This window comes from Aphelocoma coerulescens, chromosome 22 (genome assembly GCF_041296385.1).
Source record: "Aphelocoma coerulescens isolate FSJ_1873_10779 chromosome 22, UR_Acoe_1.0, whole genome shotgun sequence".
NCBI classification, from domain to species: Eukaryota; Metazoa; Chordata; class Aves; order Passeriformes; family Corvidae; genus Aphelocoma; species Aphelocoma coerulescens.
The window spans coordinates 3,237,292-3,258,703 of record NC_091035.1 but is presented as its reverse complement, the minus strand read 5'-3'; the positions used below and the strand labels follow the sequence as shown (position 1 = coordinate 3,258,703).

The following is a 21,412-nucleotide window of genomic DNA, read 5'->3' as shown; positions in this document are numbered from 1 at the left end:
CTTTCATGAGGGGGCCCGTCCTTTCATGAGGGAGCCCGTCCTTTCATGAGGGGGCCCGTCCTTTCATGAGGGAGCCCGTCCTTTCACAAGGGGTGCCTGTGAGCTTTGAGGGGCGCACCCGTTCTCAGGAGGGGCGTGAGCTTGCACAGGACGCGGGACATCCAGAGGGGACACCTCGGGGTCCCAGCCACGCCGCCATCCAGGAACCATCAAGCTGCGCCAAAAACCCCTCCGACAACAGGAACTGCTAGATCTCGCCTTCTTTCCCCCCAGCTTTCCCCGTGGCACAAATCACCGGACTACTACACTTTTCTCCCCTCCGACAGGCACTAAATCGCTGCCGCTGACTCAGTGTGGCACCGCATTTGTCGCTTCAAGTGACACTCGAGCTCCCACGGCCCCGTCCCCCACAGCGGCACTCCCACAACACCACCGGCCCCTCAGGGCTACGCCCCGCCCCCCACCACTACAGCCAATCACAGCCCAGCGCCGCTCCAATTCTCATCTTCCATTGGTTAATACTCCTGCCAATCATTTTCCCGCCCAGTGATGTCACGGAGACGCGCCGCGCTGATTGGTGGAGGCGGGAAGGGCGTGGCGAGCGCGGCTTTAAGGCTGGGGCGGCGCGCGGTCCCAGCGCTCTCCCTTGTCCCGTCGCGGTGTCCCCGGTGCCGGCCCGTGTCCCCCCGGTGCTGGCCCGTGTCCCCCCGGTGCCGGCGGATGGAGCTGAGCTGTGCCATGGGGGGCAGCGCCGCCGCCCCGCCGGGCCCCGGGCCCCCCGCCGCCTCCGGGGCCGGGCTGATGGACGGCGAGGACTACGAGAGCCTGCCCAGCGGCGCCGCGCTCGGCACGCACATGGTGGCCGGGGCCGTGGCGGGGATCATGGAGCACACGGTCATGTACCCCGTGGACTCGGTCAAGGTGCGTGGGGACAGCGGCGAGCGGCGGGGGAGGCGTGCCCGGAGGGTGCGGGCACGGGGGACTCGCTCCGTCCGGGATGTGCCGGGGGGACGCGGGCGGGGTACCCGGGGGACGCTGCTGCGGTCGGGACAACACGCGTGGGGTGCTGGGGGTGCTCGGGGGACAAGGAGAGGGGAGTGTGCAAGGGGGTGTTGGGGTGCAGAAAGTTCTGGGGTGCGAGGGGAGGCACTGTAAGAGGGGTGTAGAGGGGGAAGTGTGCGAGCAGTTGGGGTGTAAGAAGTGCTGGGGGTGCAAGGGGTTTTTTGGGGGTGCAAAGGGCGAGAGGGGGATGCAAGGGGTTGTTGGAGTACAAGTGCTGCGGGTGCAAGGGGTTTTTTTGGGGTGCAAAGGGCGAGAGGGGGATGCAAGGGGTTGTCGGGGTACAAGAAATTCTGGGGTGGAAGGAAGGGAGAGAACATAAGGGGTGTGCAAGAGGTTTTGGGGTGCAAGCAGGAGGGAGGTGCGAGGGGCTGTTGGGGTGCAAAGGGGGAAGTGTGTAAGCAGTTGTTGGGGTGCAAGAAGTGCTGGAGGTTCAAGGGGTTGTTGGGGTGCAAAGGTGTGTAAGGGATGTTTAGGAGTTGTTGGGGTGCAAAGGGGAAAAGTCTGCAAGAAACTGGGGTGCAAGGAGGGGGGGAGCGTGTGAGGAGTGTTGGGGTGCAGGAGGGAGCAGTTTGTGTGGGGTGTAAATGGGGTGAGTGTGCAAGAGGTGGTGGGGTGCAAAGGGGGGGGAACGTTTAAGAGGTGGTGGGGTGCAAAGGGGGGGAACGTTTAAGGGGTGTTGGGGTGCAAGAAAGGTGGGAATGCGTAAGGAATCTTGGGGATGCAGAGGGGCAAAGTGTGCAGGGAGTGTCGGGGTGCACGTGTGGGAAAGCGTACGTGGAATGTTGGGATGCACGAGGTTCCCGGGACAGGGAATGCGCTGGGCAGTCCCTGAGGTGCCACCTGTGGCTCTGGAGCTCTGCTCCCCCCCTCCCCGGACCCGTCCTTCAGCCCCGGGGAGCTTTGCACAACCGCTGGGGCAAAGGTGACGTCCCAGTGCTGCTCCCTGGACTGGGAGATGCCACCAGTGCCCTCCTGGCCTGGAACTGGATCAGCAGCTCCGTGGCCAGCTCTTCCCTCCCGGAGCGGTGGAATCCCAGCGCAGGAGGGAAAAGCTGCTGGGATGGGGTGGAGTGCCCACACCAGGATGGGGTGGGTGGCACGGACGTGGCTTTGTTGGGGTCAGGGTGTTCGCAGAGGGGCTGGCGGCTGGGTTTTGGAGCTGATGATGCTCGAGCAGACTCAGGGAAGGCTTCCCAGTGTCTCCAGAGTGGTGGGAAGCATCCTGAAGGATATTTCCTCCCTCTGCCTTGGCAGTTTGCTGCTGTGAGGCCTTCAAAAGAAGAGGCAAAGCTGGAAAAAGCCGAACTCCCTCGGTGATGGTGCGGATGAATCACAAGATGTTGCAATCCCTCCTTTTCATGCAGGGCTCCCTGAAAGAGCAGAAAGAGCAGAGGAGAGGAAATGCCTTGGCTTTGAGAGGCTGCAGGTCCTGCCAATGTGATAAGCACTCAAAGGAAATATTCCCTGTTTTTTTTACCCTGTTTTCCCTCTGGGTCTGTCCCTTCTGCACCTGGCTCCTCGATTTGGGACGTCCCCGCTGGGTGTGGGGTCGGTGCCCACCCTGAGCGTGGCACCAGCTGCTGGCACAAACAAATGAGGTGTTTTGTGCCCAGTCACGGCCGGAGAGGGAGCAGCTCCGTGGGTGTTGTCACTCCGGAATTCTAGAGTTGTTCCCGAGGGCATTTCCTCCGGGGGGAAAGCAGAGAGAGAAAACGAAAGTGGTGCCTGGGCTTCCCAGAGAGGGGAGGTGCTTTGTAGGAAAAATCCCTGGGTTGTGACTTCCCTGGCTGCTCCAGGGTCGGGGCTGTGCCTTAGGCTGGGATAATTCTGCTCAGCCAAGTTCCTGGAAGTGCTGGGGAGAGGATAAAACGCTCCGGCTGCCGCTGGAAAACTCCTGTGGAGTGTGGCCAAGGTCACTCCGTGTGCCGGGGCAGAACGAAACCCTGAGCTGCAGGCTGGGATCCCACTCCTGCCCTGGGTGCTCGCTGCTCTTCTACCTGTCTGCTTTGGGAAAAGGTGATAAATAACCCAAAAAAGAGATTTTTTGGGTCCCTAAAGAGCTTTTTTTTTTTTTTTAATTTGGTGGTAATCCAATAGCAGCTCAGCCCCTAAGAGCAGCTCTTTTGCTTCACTGTGGGAGAGGGACCACGTTCCTACAGAAAGGGAGCAAAGCTTCTCCTCAGTGGCACTTCCTGGATCAGAATTCCAGGCTGGAGGGGGTCAGGGTTTCTGGATGTGCAGAAAGAGCACCTGGGTAGCACCTGCTCGGAGGGAAAAGTCTGGGTTCCAGCGAGTCATTTCCTCTCAAAGAGAAACTGAAAATGTCGTAATTTGGGGAATTGCTGCTGCAGACACTTGCACAACCCCTGAGCTCAGCAGGGTCACCAATCCCAGAATGGTTTGGGTGGGAAGAGACCTTAAAATCCCCCAGTGCCAGCCCTGCCCTGGGCAGGGACACCTCCCACTGTCCCAGGCTGCTCCAGCCTGGCCTTGGGCACTTCCAGGGATCCAGGGGCAGCCCCAGCTGCTCTGGGAATTCCATCCCAGCCCCTCTGCACCCTCTAAATCCCACTCTAAATCTGCACCCCCATCTAAATCTACACTCTTTTCCTTTCTGTTAATTTCCATTGTTAAATAAATAGTAAATAAATAATAAATAGTATTTTTTTAAAATCCATTGGGCAAAGCCCCCTCGAGCTCCAGCCTCACTTTGCCTCTGCCTCTCCCCCTCAGCACTGGTTGTTTGGGCACTCTGGGCTGGATTTTTACTGGTGCTGCTGGTGTTTCTCAGAGTTCTCAGGCTTGTTTTTGTTTGTAGCTGCTGCAAACAGCTGTGCTGGGAACCCTGATCCGTCCCCAAATTATCTGGAGGGATCAGCGTGTCAAGGCCTCCTGATGGCAGCAGAAAAGGAGTTTCTGGAGGGTTCCTCAGGAGTCTCCTCTTCATTCCCTAATCCATTTGGTGATTTTTCTGCTGGAGCCGGTTTCCCAAAGGCTGGGATCCTTTGGGGATGTGAGGAACAGTTTTGCTTCCCTGGGGATTAATTAATTGCTGGGGGGAGAAACTGGAGGTGTGCAGGGCTGGCACCTCTCTTCGTGCAGAGGGTGGCAGTGGCTCTAGGGACAAAAAAAATCCTTTTCCATGAAAACCTGGCCTGCCTTTGGAGCTTCCCTGCTGGTCACCAAGGTCCTGGAAGCACAGCAGAACATGTGAGGGAGGCAGGGCCCTGTAGGGCTGTGGATTATTTGGGGTTTGGTGGTGGCAGGTTCTGCATCCCCCCCATCTCCAGCAGCTCCAGGAGGAGCAGTTCCTCGTGTTCCAGCTGAGGGGGGGTGTTGGGATGTTGGGAATTCCTGGATAACCTGTTGGGCTGACCCGTGGCTCCCCTCCCATGGGTTACTGCTCGTTTGGGGGCTGCTCCAGCTGAACCTGCCCCCAAAACTGGGGGGTTCAGAGCCTGCTCTTGGCTTGTGCCCTGTCCAGCTGGCAGGATCTGCCTGGAGCCCTGCAGAACCGCTGCTCATTTCCTGCTAAAAGCACTTTGTGTTCCCTTGGTGAGCCTTCGGCAGGCTGGGGCTGCCACGTGAACCTGGGAAAAGCAGGTTGTGCTCAGAGAAAATCAATAAAAAACCCCCAAACAAAAGGCAAACGAAGTCTGAGGGTGTTTGTAGGGTGTCAAAGCAGTGACCTTCTGCCAGGATATGCAAAAGAGAGACCTGACTCCTGCTAGGAAAACAAATCTGGGTAGAAAACAATGCAGGAGGGCCGGTGCTCTTGCCAAACTGCATCCAGCAGGACAGAGCTCTTCCCAGAACTGCCTGGACCTGACCCTGCTGCTTGTGGTGGTGGTTTTTTTATGCCCAAGCTGCAGCCAGGACAAGCAGGGCACTTGTGGCCTTGGCCTCCCCGCTGCCTTATGCAATGGGGATTAATTGAAGTAGGTGGAGAAGAATTTCTTGGCTGCTTATCAGGGGTGAGGCTCCAGGAGCTGCTTGGTGGCTCCAGATAGGTGAGAGGAGCTGGGGGCACTGCCCAGCTCAGGGAAATCATCTCCCCAAGCCCTGATAAACTTCAGCTCCCTCACACAGAGCCTGGACCTGCTCCGGGCCTCTGCCTCGGCAGCACCACCCGGGAGATCCTGGCTTTGGTTATTCCTTGGGCTGTTTGTGCTCCTAAATCCTGGCTTTGGTTATTCCTTGGCTGTTTGTGCTCCTAAATCCTGGCTTTGGTTATTCCTTGGCTGTTTGTGCTCCTAAATCCTGGGTTTGGTTATTCCTTGGGCAGTTTGTGCTCGTAAATCCAGGTTTTGGTTATTCCTTGGGCAGTTTGTGCTCCTAAATCCAGGTTTTGGTTATTCCTTGGGCTGTTTGTGCTCCTAAATCCTGGGTTTGGTTATTCCTTGGCTGTTTGTGCTCCTAAATCCTGGGTTTGGTTATTCCTTGGGCAGTTTGTGCTCCTAAATCCAGGCTTTGGTTATTCCTTGGGCTGTTTGTGCCCCTAAATCCTGGGTTTGGTTATTCCTTGGGCAGTTTGTGCTCCTAAATCCAGGTTTTGGTTATTCCTTGGGCTGTTTGTGCTCCTAAATCCAGGCTTTGGTTATTCCTTGGGCAGTTTGTGCTCCTAAATCCAGGCTTTGGTTATTCCTTGGCTGTTTGTGCTCCTAAATCCAGGCTTTGGTTATTCCTTGGGCAGTTTGTGCTCCTAAATCCTGGGTTTGGTTATTCCTTGGCTGTTTGTGCTCCTAAATCCTGGCTTTGGTTATTCCTTGGGCAGTTTGTGCTCCTAAATCCTGGGTTTGGTTATTCCTTGGCTGTTTGTGCTCCTAAATCCTGGCTTTGGTTATTCCTTGGCTGTTTGTGCTCCTAAATCCAGGCTTTGATTATTCCTTGGGCAGTTTATGCTCCTAAATCCAGGTTTTGGTTATTCCTTGGGCAGTTTGTGCTCCTAAATCCAGGCTTTGGTTATTCCTTGGGCAGTTTGTGCTCCTAAATCCAGGCTTTGGTTATTCCTTGGGCAGTTTGTGCTCCTAAATCCTGGGTTTGGTTATTCCTTGGGCAGTTTGTGCTCCTAAATCCAGGTTTTGGTTATTCCTTGGGCAGTTTGTGCTCCTAAATCCAGGTTTTGGTTATTCCTTGGGCAGTTTGTGCTCCTAAATCCTGGCTTTGGTTATTCTTTGGGCAGTTTGTGCTCCTAAATCCAGGCTTTGGTTATTCCTTGGGCTGTTTGTGCCCCTAAATCCTGGGTTTGGTTATTCCTTGGGCAGTTTGTGCTCCTAAATCCTGGCTTTGGTTATTCCTTGGGCAGTTTGTGCTCCTAAATCCAGGCTTTGATTATTCCTTGGGCAGTTTATGCTCCTAAATCCAGGTTTTGGTTATTCCTTGGGCAGTTTGTGCTCCTAAATCCTGGGTTTGGTTATTCCTTGGGCAGTTTGTGCTCCTAAATCCTGGCTTTGGTTATTCCTTGGGCTGTTTATTCTCCTAAATCGAGGTTTTGGTTATTCCTTGGGCAGTTAGTCCTGGTTTTATCTGCTCCTTGGCCTGTTTGTCCTGTTGAACCCAGGTTTTGGTTATTCCTTGGGCAGTTAGTCCTGGTTTTATCTGCTCCTTGGCCTGTTTGTCCTGTTGAACCCAGGTTTTGGTTATTCCTTGGCCTGTTTATCCTGTTTTTTGTTATTTCTTGGGCTGTTAGTCCTGGTTTTATCTGCTCCTTGGGCTGCTTGTCCTGTTTCACCCAGGTTTTGGTTATTCCTTGGGCTCTTAGTCCTGGTTTTATCTGTTCCTTGGGCTGTTTGTCCCTGTTTTTGGTCATTCCTTGGGCTGTTAGTCCTGGTTTTATCTGCTCCTTGGGCTCTTAGTCCTGTTCTACCCACAGGTGATGGATGGCTGATGCAAACTGAGCCTGTGTGGGCTCCTCTGGGCTGTGGGGTGAGTTTTGAACCCCTTCAGAGCAGCTCAGATCCACCAAAAAAAGAGAAATCCCATTTTTCCATTCTCATGTGAGAGCCCTACCCACCTTGCACCCCTTTTCCATGAAAACTTGCCCCATTCCTGACTAAGCTGGGGCAGCAGGGAGTCTGTAAATTGATTTTCCTGGGGCTGTGTGTGGTCCCTGAAGGGTACAGGAGGTTCTGTTCCGTCATGGGAACTGCCAGGGTGAAAGTGGGAAAAACTGGATCATCAATCCAGAGGAAATCCTTGGCTTTACTTCCCAAAACCACGTTGGTCCTGCACAGAAATGTCACCTGCTGCTCACTGAGTTGAGACTGGGATTTTTTCCTCCTGAAATCCTGACCAGAATCCATAGGATGGGAAGGTGCAGAGACCCGTGAGGGGTTGCAAGACTGCCTGACAGCTGGGTTTAAAACCTGCTTTTAATTCCCGGTGATTTCAGTGCGTTGCTGCCCTCCCAGGAGGATTTTCCTGAGCCTTTGGGTTCGTTTCCAGCGCTGTTCAGAGCTCCCAGGGAATGTGGGGCTGTGGAACAGGAAGCTTTGCACGAGGCTGCCAAATTCCCTGTTGGAGGGTGATGCCTTTCACGAGTGCCAGCTGATGCTGGAGTCTGAAATTCCAGCCAAGTCTCCGTGCAAAGAATCCCTGTGTGATTTTTAAGGGTTTTTTTAGAGGATTTACTGCAAATTCTGTAAATTGGTTGCTTTAGGCTTAAGTAAACCCGGCTTGGTTTTGTTATTCCGGGTGAAAGTCCTGAACTGAGCTCTGATCTCTTCCTTGGGCTCACGGAGGGGCTGTGGAAGTGCTTTGGGGTTCCTGCTGAAGGGTTTGGGGGCTCCAAGGTGCAAACCTGAAAGGGTTTTATGGACTCAAGGCTGAGCTGCAGTGCGGCCTCGTGGCTAATTAATGAAGGGCTTGATGAGCTGGAGGGGATCCTGCCGAGGAAGGAATCCTTCCTGCAGCTCTCAAGCTTCTCCTTGGAAAAGCGTGGATTCCAGAGGCTGCTGAGCCCCCCTTTCCCAGTGTTTGTGTTTCCAGGCTGAGGCTGCTCCAAGGGCCGTGTCCCTCTGGGCTGGAATTGCAGAATCATGGAATTACTGAAGTTGGAAAAGCCTTCCAAGGCCATCCCATCCAAGCTGTGACCCATCCCCACCTTGTCCCCAGCCCAGAGCACGGAGTGCCTCATCCAGGCTTTCCTCGGACACCTCCAGGGATGTGACTCCATGACCTGTCCCAGTGTTTAACCCTTTCCCACATGGAGGACAGGAAGGATCTGTGGGCATTTTGCTGCTCAGGATTTCCTGGGATGATCTTTCTGGGATGGCTGTGGAGGTTTGAGCTTTCCCAGTGCTGGTTGGGCTCCTGGGACCCCTCCCACGTTGTCATTGTCACCTCCAGGCCTTTGAGCCCTGCTGTGCCATGGCATCGTCTGCAGACGCCTGGAAGGAGCTCCAAGTAAATTTTCCTGAGGGAAAAGTTGTGTAAGGGAGTGGTGGCAGTGAGGTTTGGAGCAGGTTTGGATGGCAGGAACTCAGCTGGCTTAAAATCTGTGGGGGAAAACGACCTGAGGGACAGAAATGCAGCTGGGATTCCCTGGCCAGGCCCTCGGTGGGTGCAGAGCTCTGGGAGCTGAGGGGAAAATAGGGACAAGGAACCTCCCAGAGCCATCGGGGGACAGTGGCTCTGCCTTTTCTCCTTTTGGGGCCATTCCTGCCTGTTCCCAGTTTTCCCAGCTCGCCCTTCTAGGAACTGTCCCAAGCTGCTGGGCAAGTGCAGGAGGGACAAGCTGGGGCAGAGTCAGGGTGTTGAAAGCAGGGAGGCAATTACAGCCTGCCCTGGATTTCTTCACCCCGCCTTTGGAGCAGCCACAGCAGCCTCATTCCAAAGGCTTTCCATGGATAAACCAGAGCAGAGGTTACACTTCCCTCCCGGAGCAGCCTGGGTGTCGCAGCGGGAGCGTGGGCTCCATCCGGCAGGATAAATAAAGAAATGGGATAAAAATTAAAATAAAAAATGGGATAAAAATTTATTAAAAATGGGATAAAAATAAAAAAAAGGGGATAAAAATTTTAAAAAATGGGATAAAAATTTATTAAAAATGGGATAAAAATGAAAAAAAGGGGATAAAAATTTTTAAAAAATGGGATAAAAATTTAAAAAAAATGGGATAAAAATTTATTAAAAAGGGGATAAAAATTTAAAAAAAAGGGGATAAAAATTTTAAAAAAAGGGGATAAAAATAAAAAAAATGGGATAAAAATTTTTTAAAAATGGGATAAAAATTTTTTAAAAATGGGATAAAAATTAAAAAAAAAGGGATAAAAATTTTTAAAAAATGGGATAAAAATTTTAAAAATGGGATAAAAATTTGAAAAAAATGGGATAAAAATTTAAAAAAAAGGGGATAAAAATTAAAAAAAATGGGATAAAAATTTAAAAAATGGGATAAAATTTTTTAAAAATGGGATAAAAATTTTTTTAAAAATGGGATAAAAATTTAAAAAATGGGATAAAAATTTTTTAAAAATGGGATAAAAATTTTTAAAAAATGGGATAAAATTTTTTTAAAAAGGGGATAAAAATTTTAAAAAATAGGATAAAAAATTTAAAAAAAATGGGATAAAAATTTAAAAAAATGGGATAAAAATTTTTTAAAAATGGGATAAAAATTTTAAAAAAATGGGATAAAATTTTTTTAAAAAGGGGATAAAAATTTAAAAAAATAGGATAAAAAATAAAAAAAATGGGATAAAATTTTTTAAAAAGGGATAAAAATAAAAAAAAGGGATAAAAATAAAAAAAATGGGATAAAAATTAAAAAAATGGGACAAAAATTTAAAAAAATGGGATAAAAATTTTTTAAAAGGGATAAAAATTTAAAAAAATAGGATAAAAAAAAAAAAGAGATAAAAATTAAAAAAAAATAGGATAAATAAGGGACATCCAAGTACTGAACTGACCCCTCACTGACCTTGGAATTGTGGTAGCTCTGAAGTGTGGGATTTGTTGCACTCAGCTGGGTAACCAAGGCCTCTCCCCTCGTGTGCTTTGTTGCAGACACGGATGCAGAGCCTGCAGCCGGACCCCAAAGCCCAGTACAGGAGCGTGTACGAAGCCCTCAAGAAGATGGTCCTGACCGAGGGGCTCTGGAGGCCGTTACGTGGGATTAATGTCACCATGCTGGGGGCTGGCCCTGCCCACGCCATGTACTTTGCCTGCTATGAGAAAATGAAAAAGTCTCTCAGTGATATTTTCCAGCAGGGAGGAAACAGCCACTTGGCCAATGGTATTTTGGGGGTTTTTTACTAAAAAAAAACCAAACCTTCTATTTGTGGTTATCAACCTGTCCCTTGCTTGCTTCTCACTCAGCCTGGCGTCCCTCTCAATCTAAATTCCTGTTTAATCTCAAATTATTCCGGCACAAATCATCAATTTAGTGGGCAAAAGGTGTCCAGGTGCAGCTGTGCTGTTCCTGTCTTATCACAGAATCCTTAAAGTTGGGAAAAACCTTCAGGATCATCAAATCCCAGCTTTGAAGGTATCACCAAAAGTGTGACCTTATGAAGGCATCACCTCAGCCTCTGGAGGTTTGAAGTTCGGGTGTCCTGGGAGCACGGAGTGCACTCCATCCTCTGTGTGCTTTAGCTTTTAGCAGGAATATTTCACTTTTAAACTCCTTGGGGAAGTGCTTCTAGAATATTTCACTTTTAAACTCCTTGGGGAAGTGCTTTTGGAATATTTCACTTTTGAACTCCTTGGGGAAGTGCTTCTGGAATATTTCACTTTTAAACTCTTTGGGGAAGTGCTTCTGGAATATTTCACTTTTAAACTCCTTGGGGAAATGCTTTTGGAATATTTAACTTTTAAACTCCTTGGGGAAGTGCTTCTGGAATATTTCACTTTTAAACTCCTTGGGGAAGTGCTTTTGGAATATTTCACTTTTGAACTCCTTGGGGAAGTGCTTCTGGAATATTTCACTTTTGAACTCCTTGGGGAGGTGGGTCTGGTTTTCCTGAGGCTTTGGACTAAGCAAGCAATAGCAGGAGAAACCCTGGAATTGAGCAGGCCAGGGCTTTACCAAAGGGGAGATTTCCATGGTTTTGCTGGGATGTGTTGGTAGGAATCTTCCATGGGGCCACTGAACTCAGCTGAGGGAATATAAAATTCCTTCTCCTCGCTGCTCTTTGCCGGGAACACATTCCTGAGTTTGCCTTTCAAGTAGCTACAGGTGCCAGCAGGAAAACCGGAGCCGTGGCTTCACGAGGAATGACCAAAAGTCATTTGGGCAAGAGGGAATTGGAGGTGGGAGCCGACATCAAAGGGAAGGTGTGGCTGGAGAGCCTCATCCTGGAGCCGAGTGCGGGATGGGTCACGGCTGGCTGGGTTTGGCAGAACCTGGGCAAGGAGTGTTGGGAAGCCAGGCTGAGTGGAGGGGTGAAAATCCCTAATTAGGGATGTGCCGAGGGGATGGGGAGCATTGCTCACGGCTCGCTCAGACGCCGGCGGTGTCTGGGACAGACAAAACCTTGGGAATTGTTCTTGGCAACAGCAAAGGTGGGGGCTGGGAGTGGATTTCTCTCAGGATGAGTTTCCTGGCCTGGGAATGTTGGCTGTGGGAGCTGGGTGCTCCCTGAGCATGGATGGAGTCCCTCATAGATGGGATTCCCCATGGATGGTTCCCTATGGATGGAGCCCCCCGTGGATGGGATCCCCATGGATGAATTCCCTATGGATGCAGCCCCCCATGGATGTGATCTCTCATGGATGGAGCCCCCCATGGATGAATTCCCCATGTTGGAGCCCCCCATGGATGAATTCCCCATGGATGGGATCCCCATGGATGGGATCCCCATGGATGGGATCTCCCATGGAAGGAATCCCCCATGGATGAATTCCCTATGGATGGAGCCCCCCATGGACGGGATCCCCCATGGATGGAGCCCACCATGGATGGAATTCCCTATTGATGGATCCCCCATGGATGGAGCCCTCCATGGATGGAATTCCCTATTGATGGATCCCCCCTGGATGGGATCCCCCATGGATAGAACCCTCCATGGATGGAATTCCCTATGGATGGAGCCCCCCCATGGATGGGATCCCCCATGGATGGGATCCCCCATGGATGGGATCCCCCATGGATGAATCCCCCATGGATGAATCCCCCATGGATGGAGCCCCCCATGGATGAATTCCCCATGGATGAATTCCCTATGGATGGGATCTCCCATGGAAGGAATCCCCCATGGATGAATCCCCCATGGATGGAGCCCCCCATGGATGGAATTCCCTATGGATGAATTCCCTATGGATGGAGCCCCCCCCTGGATGGGAGGCCCCCCATGGATGGAGCCCCCATGGATGGATCCCCTATAGATGGAGCCCCATGGATGAATTCCCCCTGGATGGCAGTGCCAGGACAAGCTCTCCCTTCTGAGCTGGGATTTGTTTTCTCAAGGCTGCTCTTGCCCTGCAGGCATCGCTGGGAGTGTGGCCACGCTGCTCCACGACGCCGTCATGAACCCTGCTGAAGGTAATTCCCGGGATTCTGGCATGTGCTGCTCCTGTAAGGACACCCAGGGCCTCCAGTGCCCCTGCCCAGCTTGAATCCAGGGATAAATCCCTCCTGGCTGTTCTCCCTCCATCCCTTGGGAAGAACAGGACAAAGCCAGGGCTGCCCCCAGCTCAGAGAGCTCCAAACCCAGGGGCTCATTCCTCTGTCCCTTGGGAAGAGAGGGAGAGCAGCCAGGAGGGATTTATCCCTGGATCTCTGTGGTGCCCTGTGACTTTCCAGGAAAGGGGTCCCCCCTTACTGGTGTCCCCCCTTACTGGTGCCCCCCTTACTGGTGTCCCCCTTACTGTCACCACTCCGCTGCTCCTTGGGGAAGTGGTTCCAGTTTTCCTGAGGCTTTGGACTAACCAAGCTGAGCTCAGGTTGTTGGATGAGCACACGGAGGGACTGTGAGACTCCTGGGGAGGGGGAGTGGCATGAGGAGGCCTCAGGAAAATGAGGATTTAACAGGAAGATGCAGCTGAAATGGCAGTGCTGTGACCTGCCAGCTCCTCAGGGTCACTGCCTTGTGCTCCTGATGGGGCCCAGAAACCTCCTGTGTATCAAATCCTTTTAATCATACCCTGATTAAATTAATTGGCCTCTTAAATCAGTGGAAGTCACTGCAGCTGGTGAGGCTGGGGGGGTGGGTGACACCCCCAGGTGATGCTCAGGTGGGAATTCACCTTCCTGCCCTCATCCGCCTCATCCACCTTCTCCCCTCATCCCTGCTGGCTCAGACTGTGCATCCCCACTGAGGGTCCTGAGCAGTCTGGCTTAATGGTGAGAGCTGAGGAGTCATTAATTAACCCTGAGGAGTTCGTTAGAGTTAGAGGGTCATTAATTAAGCCTGAGGAGAGGGGTTCATTAGAATTCAAGGGTCATTAATTAAGCCTGAGGAGAGGGGTTCATTAAGAAGTGATCTCTGAGCTGTGCCCTCCCTGTGCTGCATTTTGGGGGTGCTGGGCAGCTCGGGGGGATCGGTTTGGATGGGGAAGGGGAGGCTGGCTCTGTGTGGTCAGGGCTGGGCCCAGGGGTCACTCTGAGGGCTGTGCCAGCCAGGCCAGAGCCTGCAGCTGAGCCCTGTCCCCGTCATGTCCCTGTCCCCATGGTGTCCCTGTCCCCGTCCCTGTTCCCATCCGGTCCCTGTCCTGTCCCCATCCCTGTCCCCATCCCATCCCTGTCCCCGTTCCCATCCCATTCCCATCCCGTCCCTGTCCTGTCCCCCTCCCGTCCCTGTCCCCATCATGTCCCCATCCCATCCCATCCCTGTCCCCGTCCCCATCCCCGTCCCGTCCTGTCCCCATCCCATTCCCGTCCCTGTCCTGTCCCCCTCCTGTCCCTGTCCTGTCCCCGTTCCCATCCCTGTCCCCGTTCCCATCCCTGTCCCCGTTCCCATCCCATCCCCGTCCCGTCCCTGTCCCCGTCCCGTCTCTGTCCCCGTCCCTGTCCTGTCCCCATCCCGTCCCCGTCGTGTCCCCGTCCCCGTCGTGTCCCCGTCCCCATCCCGTCCCCATCCCGTCCCCGTCCCCATCCCCGTCCCCATCCCCGTCCCCATCCCGTCCCCGTCCCCATCCCCGTCCCCATCCCCGTCCCCATCCCCATCCCCGTCCCTGTCCTGTTCCCATCCCCGTCCCCATCCCCGTCCCCATCCCCGTCCCCATCCCCATCCCCGTCCCATCCCCGTCCCCATCCCCGTCCCGTCCCTGTCCTGTCCCCGGCAGTGGTGAAGCAGCGCCTGCAGATGTTCAACTCTCCCTACACGTCGGTGCTGGGCTGCGTGCGGGCCGTGCAGAGGACCGAGGGCTTCGGCGCCTTCTACCGCAGCTACACCACGCAGCTGACCATGAACGTGCCCTTCCAGGCCATCCACTTCATCACCTACGAGCTCCTGCAGGAGCACCTCAACCCCCACCGCGAGTACAACCCCCGCTCCCACATCGTGGCCGGCGCCGTGGCCGGAGCCGTGGCCGCCGCCGCCACCACGCCCCTGGACGTCTGCAAGACGCTGCTCAACACCCAGGAGAACACGGCCCTGAGCTCCCTCAACATCAGGGGGCACCTGTCGGGCATGGCCAACGCCTTCAGCACCGTGTACCAGCTGGGAGGGCTTCCCGGCTTCTTCAAGGGGGTCCAAGCTCGGGTCATTTACCAGATGCCCTCCACGGCCATCGCCTGGTCCGTGTATGAGTTCTTCAAGTACTTCCTCACCAAGCACACGCTGGAGAAGAGAACATCCTTGTGAGAAAGGAGTGGGAATCTCCCTGTGCCTCCTCCCAGCCAGCCCAGCTGGGATTCCGGCGGATTCACATCTCTGCATCTCCCTGCCCAGGGATTCCCGTGGGATTTGTGGCCACTGAGTGTCCTCAGGGATTTGTGGCCACTGAGCGTCCCCTGGGATTGAGGGTCACTGAGTGTCCCCAGGGATTTGTGGCCACTGAGTGTCCTCAGAGATTGAGGGTCATTGAGTGTCCCCTGGGATTTGTGGCCACTGAGTGTCCCCTGGGATTCTCATGGTCACTGAGTGTCCCCAAGGATTTGTGGTCACTGAGTGTCCCCTGGGATTGAGGGCCACTGAGTGTCCCGAAGGATTCCCATGGTCACTGAGTGTCCCGAAGGATTCCCATGGCCACTGAGTGTCCCCTGGCATTTGTGGTCATTTGAGTGTCCCCAAGAATTCGTGGCCACTGAGTGTCCCCAGGGATTTGTGGTCATTTGAGTGTCCCCAAGGATTTGTGGCCACTGAGTGTCCCCTGGGATTCTGCTGGTGCTCGGTCACTGAGTTGCCCCCAGGGATTCCTGTGGCCACTGAGTGTCCCCAAGGATTCCTGTGGTCACTGAGTGTCCCCAGGGATTGAGGGTCATTGAGTGTCCCCAGGGATTGAGGGTCATTGAGTGTCCCCTGGGATTTGTGGCCACTGAGTGTCCCCGAGGATTTGTGGCCACTGAGTGTCCCCAGGGATTTGTGGTCATTTGAGTGTCCCCAAGGATTTGTGGCCACTGAGTGTCCCCTGGGATTCTCCTGGTGCTCGGTCACTGAGTTGCCCCCAGGGATTCCTGTGGCCACTGAGTGTCCCCAGGGATTCCTGTGGCCACTGAGTGTCCCCAAGGATTCCTGTGGTCACTGAGTGTCCCCAGGGATTTGTGGCCACTGAGTGTCCCCAGGGATTGAGGGTCATTGAGTGTCCCCTGGGATTTGTGGCCACTGAGTGTCCCCAAGGATTTGTGGCCACTGAGTGTCCCCTGAGATTCCCGTGGTCACTGAGTTGCCCCCGGGGATTTGTGGCCACTGAGTGCCCTCAGGGATTCCCGTGGAATTCCCGGTCACTGAGTGCCCCCCTTCCCTTCCTTAAACAACAACAACAACAGAAGAGTTTATACAGACTTTTATATTAATATATATATATATTTAATAACTTTATTTTGCAGCAGTGCAATTGCAAACTGCTCTTTTTCTGGGAAATAAGATGGGAAATGGAGTTCACTCCTTGCTGAAGTTTTAGGTTATCCAACCTAAGCTGGGTTTGTTTGTTTGTTTGTTTGTTTGGGTTTTTTTTTTTAATTTTTTATTTTTACAGCAAAGAAACAAAATGTCCTGGCACAGAAGTGGATTTTTATAGCAATAGAAAACAGCTGGATAATGTTTATCCTTTATTTTTCTATGTAGGCTTTTGGGTGGGTTTTTAGATGCTTTTACAGCTGAGTGCAAAGCTGTTGGAAAAGGGCTCCGTTCTTCCCTCCTGTGTAAGGAACACCCAAAATCATTGATTTTATGGCCAGATTGGCTTGAATTACCCCAAATTTACCCCCCAGGTGGTGGCCTGGGTGCTCCTCTGGGTGTCAAGGTACTTGGGAGCCCTTTGAGGGGACAAGGAATGGGGACGTTGCTTTGGGATGGCATCCCAAGATCCCTTTGTGGGGGAGAGGGGGAAAAACTCCATTCCATTTTTTCCAGCTCTTGAAGACGTAGATTTTTAACCAAATCATTCTGCAAACTTGCTCAAGGTACCTTTTTATGGGGTGTGATGCTGCTCAGCCTTCATCCTCCCGGAGTTTATTCCCACTTTTTCCCTCCCTAAAGCCCCTGATCCCGTTCCAGGAGCTCTCCCAGGATCACAGTGGGTGCCTGGAGCTGCTCAGATCCCAGGAAAGGGAAGTCCTGGAGCACAGGGAGGTCCTGGAGCTGCTGTTTACAGTTTACAGAGCCCCAGGGGTCAGGTCCTGGCAGCTCCAAAGCAGCACAAAATCCTTGGGCAAATCCCAATGCAGCTCCAAAGGCACCTCCCAGCCTGGGCTTGGCAAGAATTGCTGCTCATCCCAAAATCCCACCTGGAGGGGGAAAACCTGGAGGGGTTTTTGGGAGCCTGGATGTGCAGATTCAAGTCCCAGGGTCCATGTCCCATTTGGGAATGGCTCTTCCAAAGCAAATTCCAGCCTTTAACTGCTCCCCTGGGGGATCAGGAGGGATTTTTGGGATCCTGCATGTTCAAATTCAAGTCAGAGGATCCATGTCCCCTTTGGGAATGGCTCTTCCCAAACCAAATTCCACCCTTCAGCCCTCCCTTGGATGCTCAGGAAGGATTTTTGGGATGCTGGATGTGCAAATCTGAGTTCCAGGATCTGTGTCCTCCCTCCCTGGGATGTCATTGCCCCCTCCCTGCTGGGCATCCCGGGATGTGGTTTGGGATCTCTGGGGCTGGAATGTGGCCCCGGAGCTCTCCCACCATCCAGGTGTGGTTTTTAGGGTGACACTGAGCAGATCTCATCCTTCTCCCACATTTTTTGGAGCAGGAAATTCCAAGATCCCCTCTCGGGGGTGCCACATGTGCCTTGTGGGAAGGATCCCGGTGCCTCAGGTGTGGAATGAGCTTTTTGATGCCTTTTTTTTGTGTTTTAACCTGAATGAATCCCTGTGCCAAAGGCTCCCTGTGCCTTAAAGTGGGAAAATCCAGCTGGAGCCTCCTTAAAATGGGAAAATCCAGCTGGATTCTCCTGGTTTTTGTGGGTTTGGAGGTCTCAGAGCTGGGGGCAGCCTTGGAGTTTTTCCTTGAGAAGCTGGAGAGTCGCTGCCACAGCCGGAACTGCGCTGGAAAATTCCCATGGAGATGGAATTTTGGGATCACTTGAATGCCAAAGGAACGAACTGTAGGATAATGTGGGTGATGCCAGCTTTTGGTGCAGCCTCGGGAGCAATTCCCGCTGCATCCTCCTTTTCCTCTGGCTGTTCCTTGGATCTTTCTGCCCTGGGAGCACCTCAGCTCCTCCTCGGAGTAACCTGGGAGTAGGGAGACACAAAATTCCTGGCTAGGGGCAGCTGGGAGGGTGTTTGGGCATCCTCGGAGAGGGGGAGATGCCTGGGAACCTCCCGAGGGATGGGAACAGAAATGAGCAGCCAGGTTTTGTTGGGAATTCGCTCTTCCTCAGGCTGGGAAGGGCCGAGGAGCACTTGGATCCCCCTGGATGTCCAACAAAGCCAAGGTCTCGCCTGCAGCAGGAACTGTTCCCATTCTCCAACTGGTGCTGCTGGATCCGCTGGGAAAATCCCCTTCCCAAATCCCCTTCCCAAATCCCCTTTCCCATCCCAAAGATCCCTTCCAGGTTTGCCTTTGGAAGTTGGGCTGCAATTCGGAGCTCAAATTCCGGATTTTAGGCTGGTCCGTGACCCGAAATTCCGGATTTTAGCCTCAGTCCATGACCCAAAATTCCGGATTTTAGCCCGGTCCATGACCCAAAATTCCGGATTTTAGCCCCGGTCTCTGACTCAAAATTCCGGATTTTAGCCTCAGTCCATGACCCAAAATTCTGGATTTTAGCCCCGGTCCGTGACCCAAAATTCTGCATTTTAGCCTCAGTCCATGACCCAAAATTCTGGATTTTAGCCCTGATCCGTGACCCGAAATTCCGGATTTTAGCCCCGGTCCATGACCCGAAATTCCGGATTTTAGCCCGGTCCGTGACCCAGTTCTGCTGCTCGTTCCGCCACAAACGCATGGAGGGATTTAAGGGAGGATGAGGAACTTTTGCAATTCTTCATCTGCTTTTTGTTTGTTTGGTTTTTTTTTGCCTCGGCAAAAATAAAATTTTTAAAACTTTAAGAAAAGAAAAGAAAATAATAATAAAAAAATAAACTAAAACAAAAATAAAACGAAAATAAGTGGATTTTTTCACTGTTTCCCAACGCAGGGTCCAGGTGGGAAATGCTGCTACCGTTGTGTCACTGGAGCTCGAGGAAATAAAAATATCCTGGTTTTTTTTTTTTTGGTCCTTTTTGTGTTTTTCCTTGGGCTTGAGGGAGGTGCTGGCTCATCCCTGAGGGAATGGTGCCGTCTAGCGTTGCCTGAGCGCTTCAGCCTCATCCCGTGGGAGGAGGAAAATCCATCCTCGGGGGGTGGAAAACGATTCTGGGAGGAGGAAAATCCATTCTGGGAAGGGGAAATTGATCCTGGAAGAAGGAAAATCCATTCTGGGGAGGGAAAAACGATTCTGGGAGGGGGAAAATCCATTCTGGGAAGGGGAAATTGATCCTGGGAGGGGGAAAATCCATTCTGGGAAGGGGAAATCGATCCTGGGAGGGGGAAATCCATTCTGGGAAGGGGAAATTGATCCTGGAGAAGGAAAATCCATTCTGGGAGGGGGAAAATCCATTCCGAGAGGGGAAAAATCGATTCTGGGAGGGGGAAATCGATTCTGGGAGGAGAAAAATTCTCCTGCGAGGGGGAAAATCCCTTCTGGGAGGAGGAAAATCCATGCTGGGAGGGGTTTTCCAGCCTGGCAGCTCCTCCTTGGGCTCACGCTCCTCCAGGAGCCGCTGGAGAGTTTTGGGGATAATTCAGGTCCATGTAGGAATTCCCGGATTGGGAAGAGGCGCTGGAGCCCGGGCGGTTTGGGATTTGGGAGGAGGATTTTTCCCTGGATGGAGAGGCTGGAGCTGTGCAGAGCAGCACGAGTGGCTCTCTCCTCCCTCTGGCTTTGTTGACAGCCCTTAAGTGGAAATTGGGAAGGCCAGAAGTTGGGAATGCCAGAAACTGGGAATTCCAGGAGTTGGGAATGCCAGAAACTGGGAATTCCAGGAGCTGGGAATTCCTGCCTGCGGGATCCAGAATGGGTCCTGCGAGTGGGACAAGGAGCAACCAAAGCATCACCGCAGCCCCTCCATCCCTCCACGGATTCCACCTCCTGGAGGTCTTTCCCAACTTTCCCAATCCCATAAAACTCCCGGGATGGCTCCGGGGAGGAGGGAGGAGCAGCTGGAGGTGCCACCCCGGGCCCCTCGGAGCCGGGCGTTGCTGTGCCCTGGGAGCGGCATCGGATTCTGCTTTGGAAGCGGGACAAATCCTTGTGTAAATATCCTGGGAAGGGTTTGTTTTTTTTTTTTTTTTAATGGGATTTCTTCATCCCAGACACCTCAGCAGCTCCTGGGAGCCGCGGGATTTCCTGCAGGGAAGGGCTGCGCGGGACAGAATTCCCAACTCCTGCTTTTCCTGCGGGTCTGGAGGGAAACAGGGCGTGGAGGAGAGGGGGAAAGATGAAATAATCGCTGGGAGAACTCCGAGCCTGAGGGGTGGAAGGAGAAATCCTGGAATATGGGAATGGAAAATCCCTGATTTCACCCCTTCAGCCCCACGGGCTCTGCAGAACAGGATCCCTTTCCCAGGGAGGGGAGGAACTTTCAAGGGACATTTGCAGGGACGCCTTCCCAAGGACAGGATCCCTTTCCCAGGACAGGATCCCATTCCCAGGACAGGATCCCTTTCCCCGGATAAAATCCTCTTTTCCAGGACAGGATCCCATTCCCAGGGCCGGATCCCATTCCCAATAAAGGATCCCATTCCCAGTGAAGGATCCCATTCCCAGGGCTTGGTCCCTTTCCCAGGACAGAATCCCATTCCCCAGACAGGATCCCTTTCCCCAGATAAAATCCTCTTTCCCAGGACAGGATCCCATTCCCCAGACAGGATCCCTTTCCCCGGATAAAATCCTCTTTTCCAGGACAGGATCCCATTCCCAGGGCCGGATCCCATTCCCAATGAAGGATCCCATTCCCAGGGCTTGGTCCCTTTCCCAGGACAGAATCCCATTCCCCAGACAGGATCCCTTTCCCCAGATAAAATCCTCTTTCCCAGGACAGGATCCCATTCCCAGGGCCGGATCCCTTTCCCAGGGAGGCGAGGAACTCCCAAGGGACATTTCCAGGGAAAGGAAAGGAAAGGAAAGGAAAGGAAAGGAAAGGAAAGGAAAGGAAAGGAAAGGAAAGGAAAGGAAAGGAAAGGAAAGGAAAGGAAAGGAAAGGAAAGGAAAGGAAAGGAAAGGAAAGGAAAGGAAAGGAAAGGAAAGGAAAGGAAAGGAAAGGAAAGGAAAGGAAAGGAAATAAAAAAAAAACAAAATAAAAAGTAAAATGAAATAAAATTTTAAAATAAAATAAAAAAACAAAATAAAACAAAAAACAAAACAGAATAAAATAAAATAAAATAAAATAAAATAAAATAAAATAAAATAAAATAAAATAAAATAAAATAAAATAAAATAATTTTTTTTAAAAGTGTTCTCTTCACTGTTTCCCCACACAGAGTCCAGGTGGGAATTGCCGCTGCAGGAAATAAAAATATCAAACCCCAATATTTGGGAAAAAACCTCCTGGAATCTTCCCTGGGAAACTCCCTGCCTCGCACCGTGCAGCCATCAGATCCCGGGAATGCTGGCAGCGCTCCAGGCCGGCTCCACGGGGAATCTGGAGAAGGATCGACATCATCTGGCTGCTCCAAAGGGATCCCAGGTCCTCCCAGCTCTGGGCAAACATCTGCCCGCATTCCAGGGGCACCTCTGGAGTTTGCTGCCGCCTTGGCAGCCCCA

At 52.4% G+C, this 21,412-nt stretch overlaps 1 protein-coding gene across 6 annotated transcripts; it reads left to right on the top strand.

Annotated features, from left to right (window-relative positions):
- The first annotated feature begins 631 nt into the window (after window positions 1-631).
- SLC25A37 (solute carrier family 25 member 37) lies at window positions 632-16,209 on the top strand. 6 transcript variants are annotated; one of them, XM_069035275.1, is made up of 5 exons: window positions 846-921; window positions 3,881-4,075; window positions 10,069-10,297; window positions 12,488-12,544; window positions 14,287-16,209. In XM_069035275.1, the coding sequence occupies exons 3-5, from the start codon at window positions 10,075-10,077 to the stop codon at window positions 14,805-14,807; spliced, it is 801 nt and encodes a 266-aa protein (XP_068891376.1). In that variant the 5' UTR covers window positions 846-921; window positions 3,881-4,075; window positions 10,069-10,074; the 3' UTR covers window positions 14,808-16,209. The 6 variants fall into 6 exon arrangements, with proteins under 6 accessions (XP_068891375.1, XP_068891373.1, XP_068891376.1 ...); XM_069035276.1 differs by lacking the exon at window positions 846-921 and adding an exon at window positions 1,783-3,078; XM_069035274.1 differs by lacking the exon at window positions 3,881-4,075 and having other exon boundaries at window positions 632-921; window positions 14,427-16,209.
- The last annotated feature ends 5,203 nt before the right edge of the window (window positions 16,210-21,412 follow it).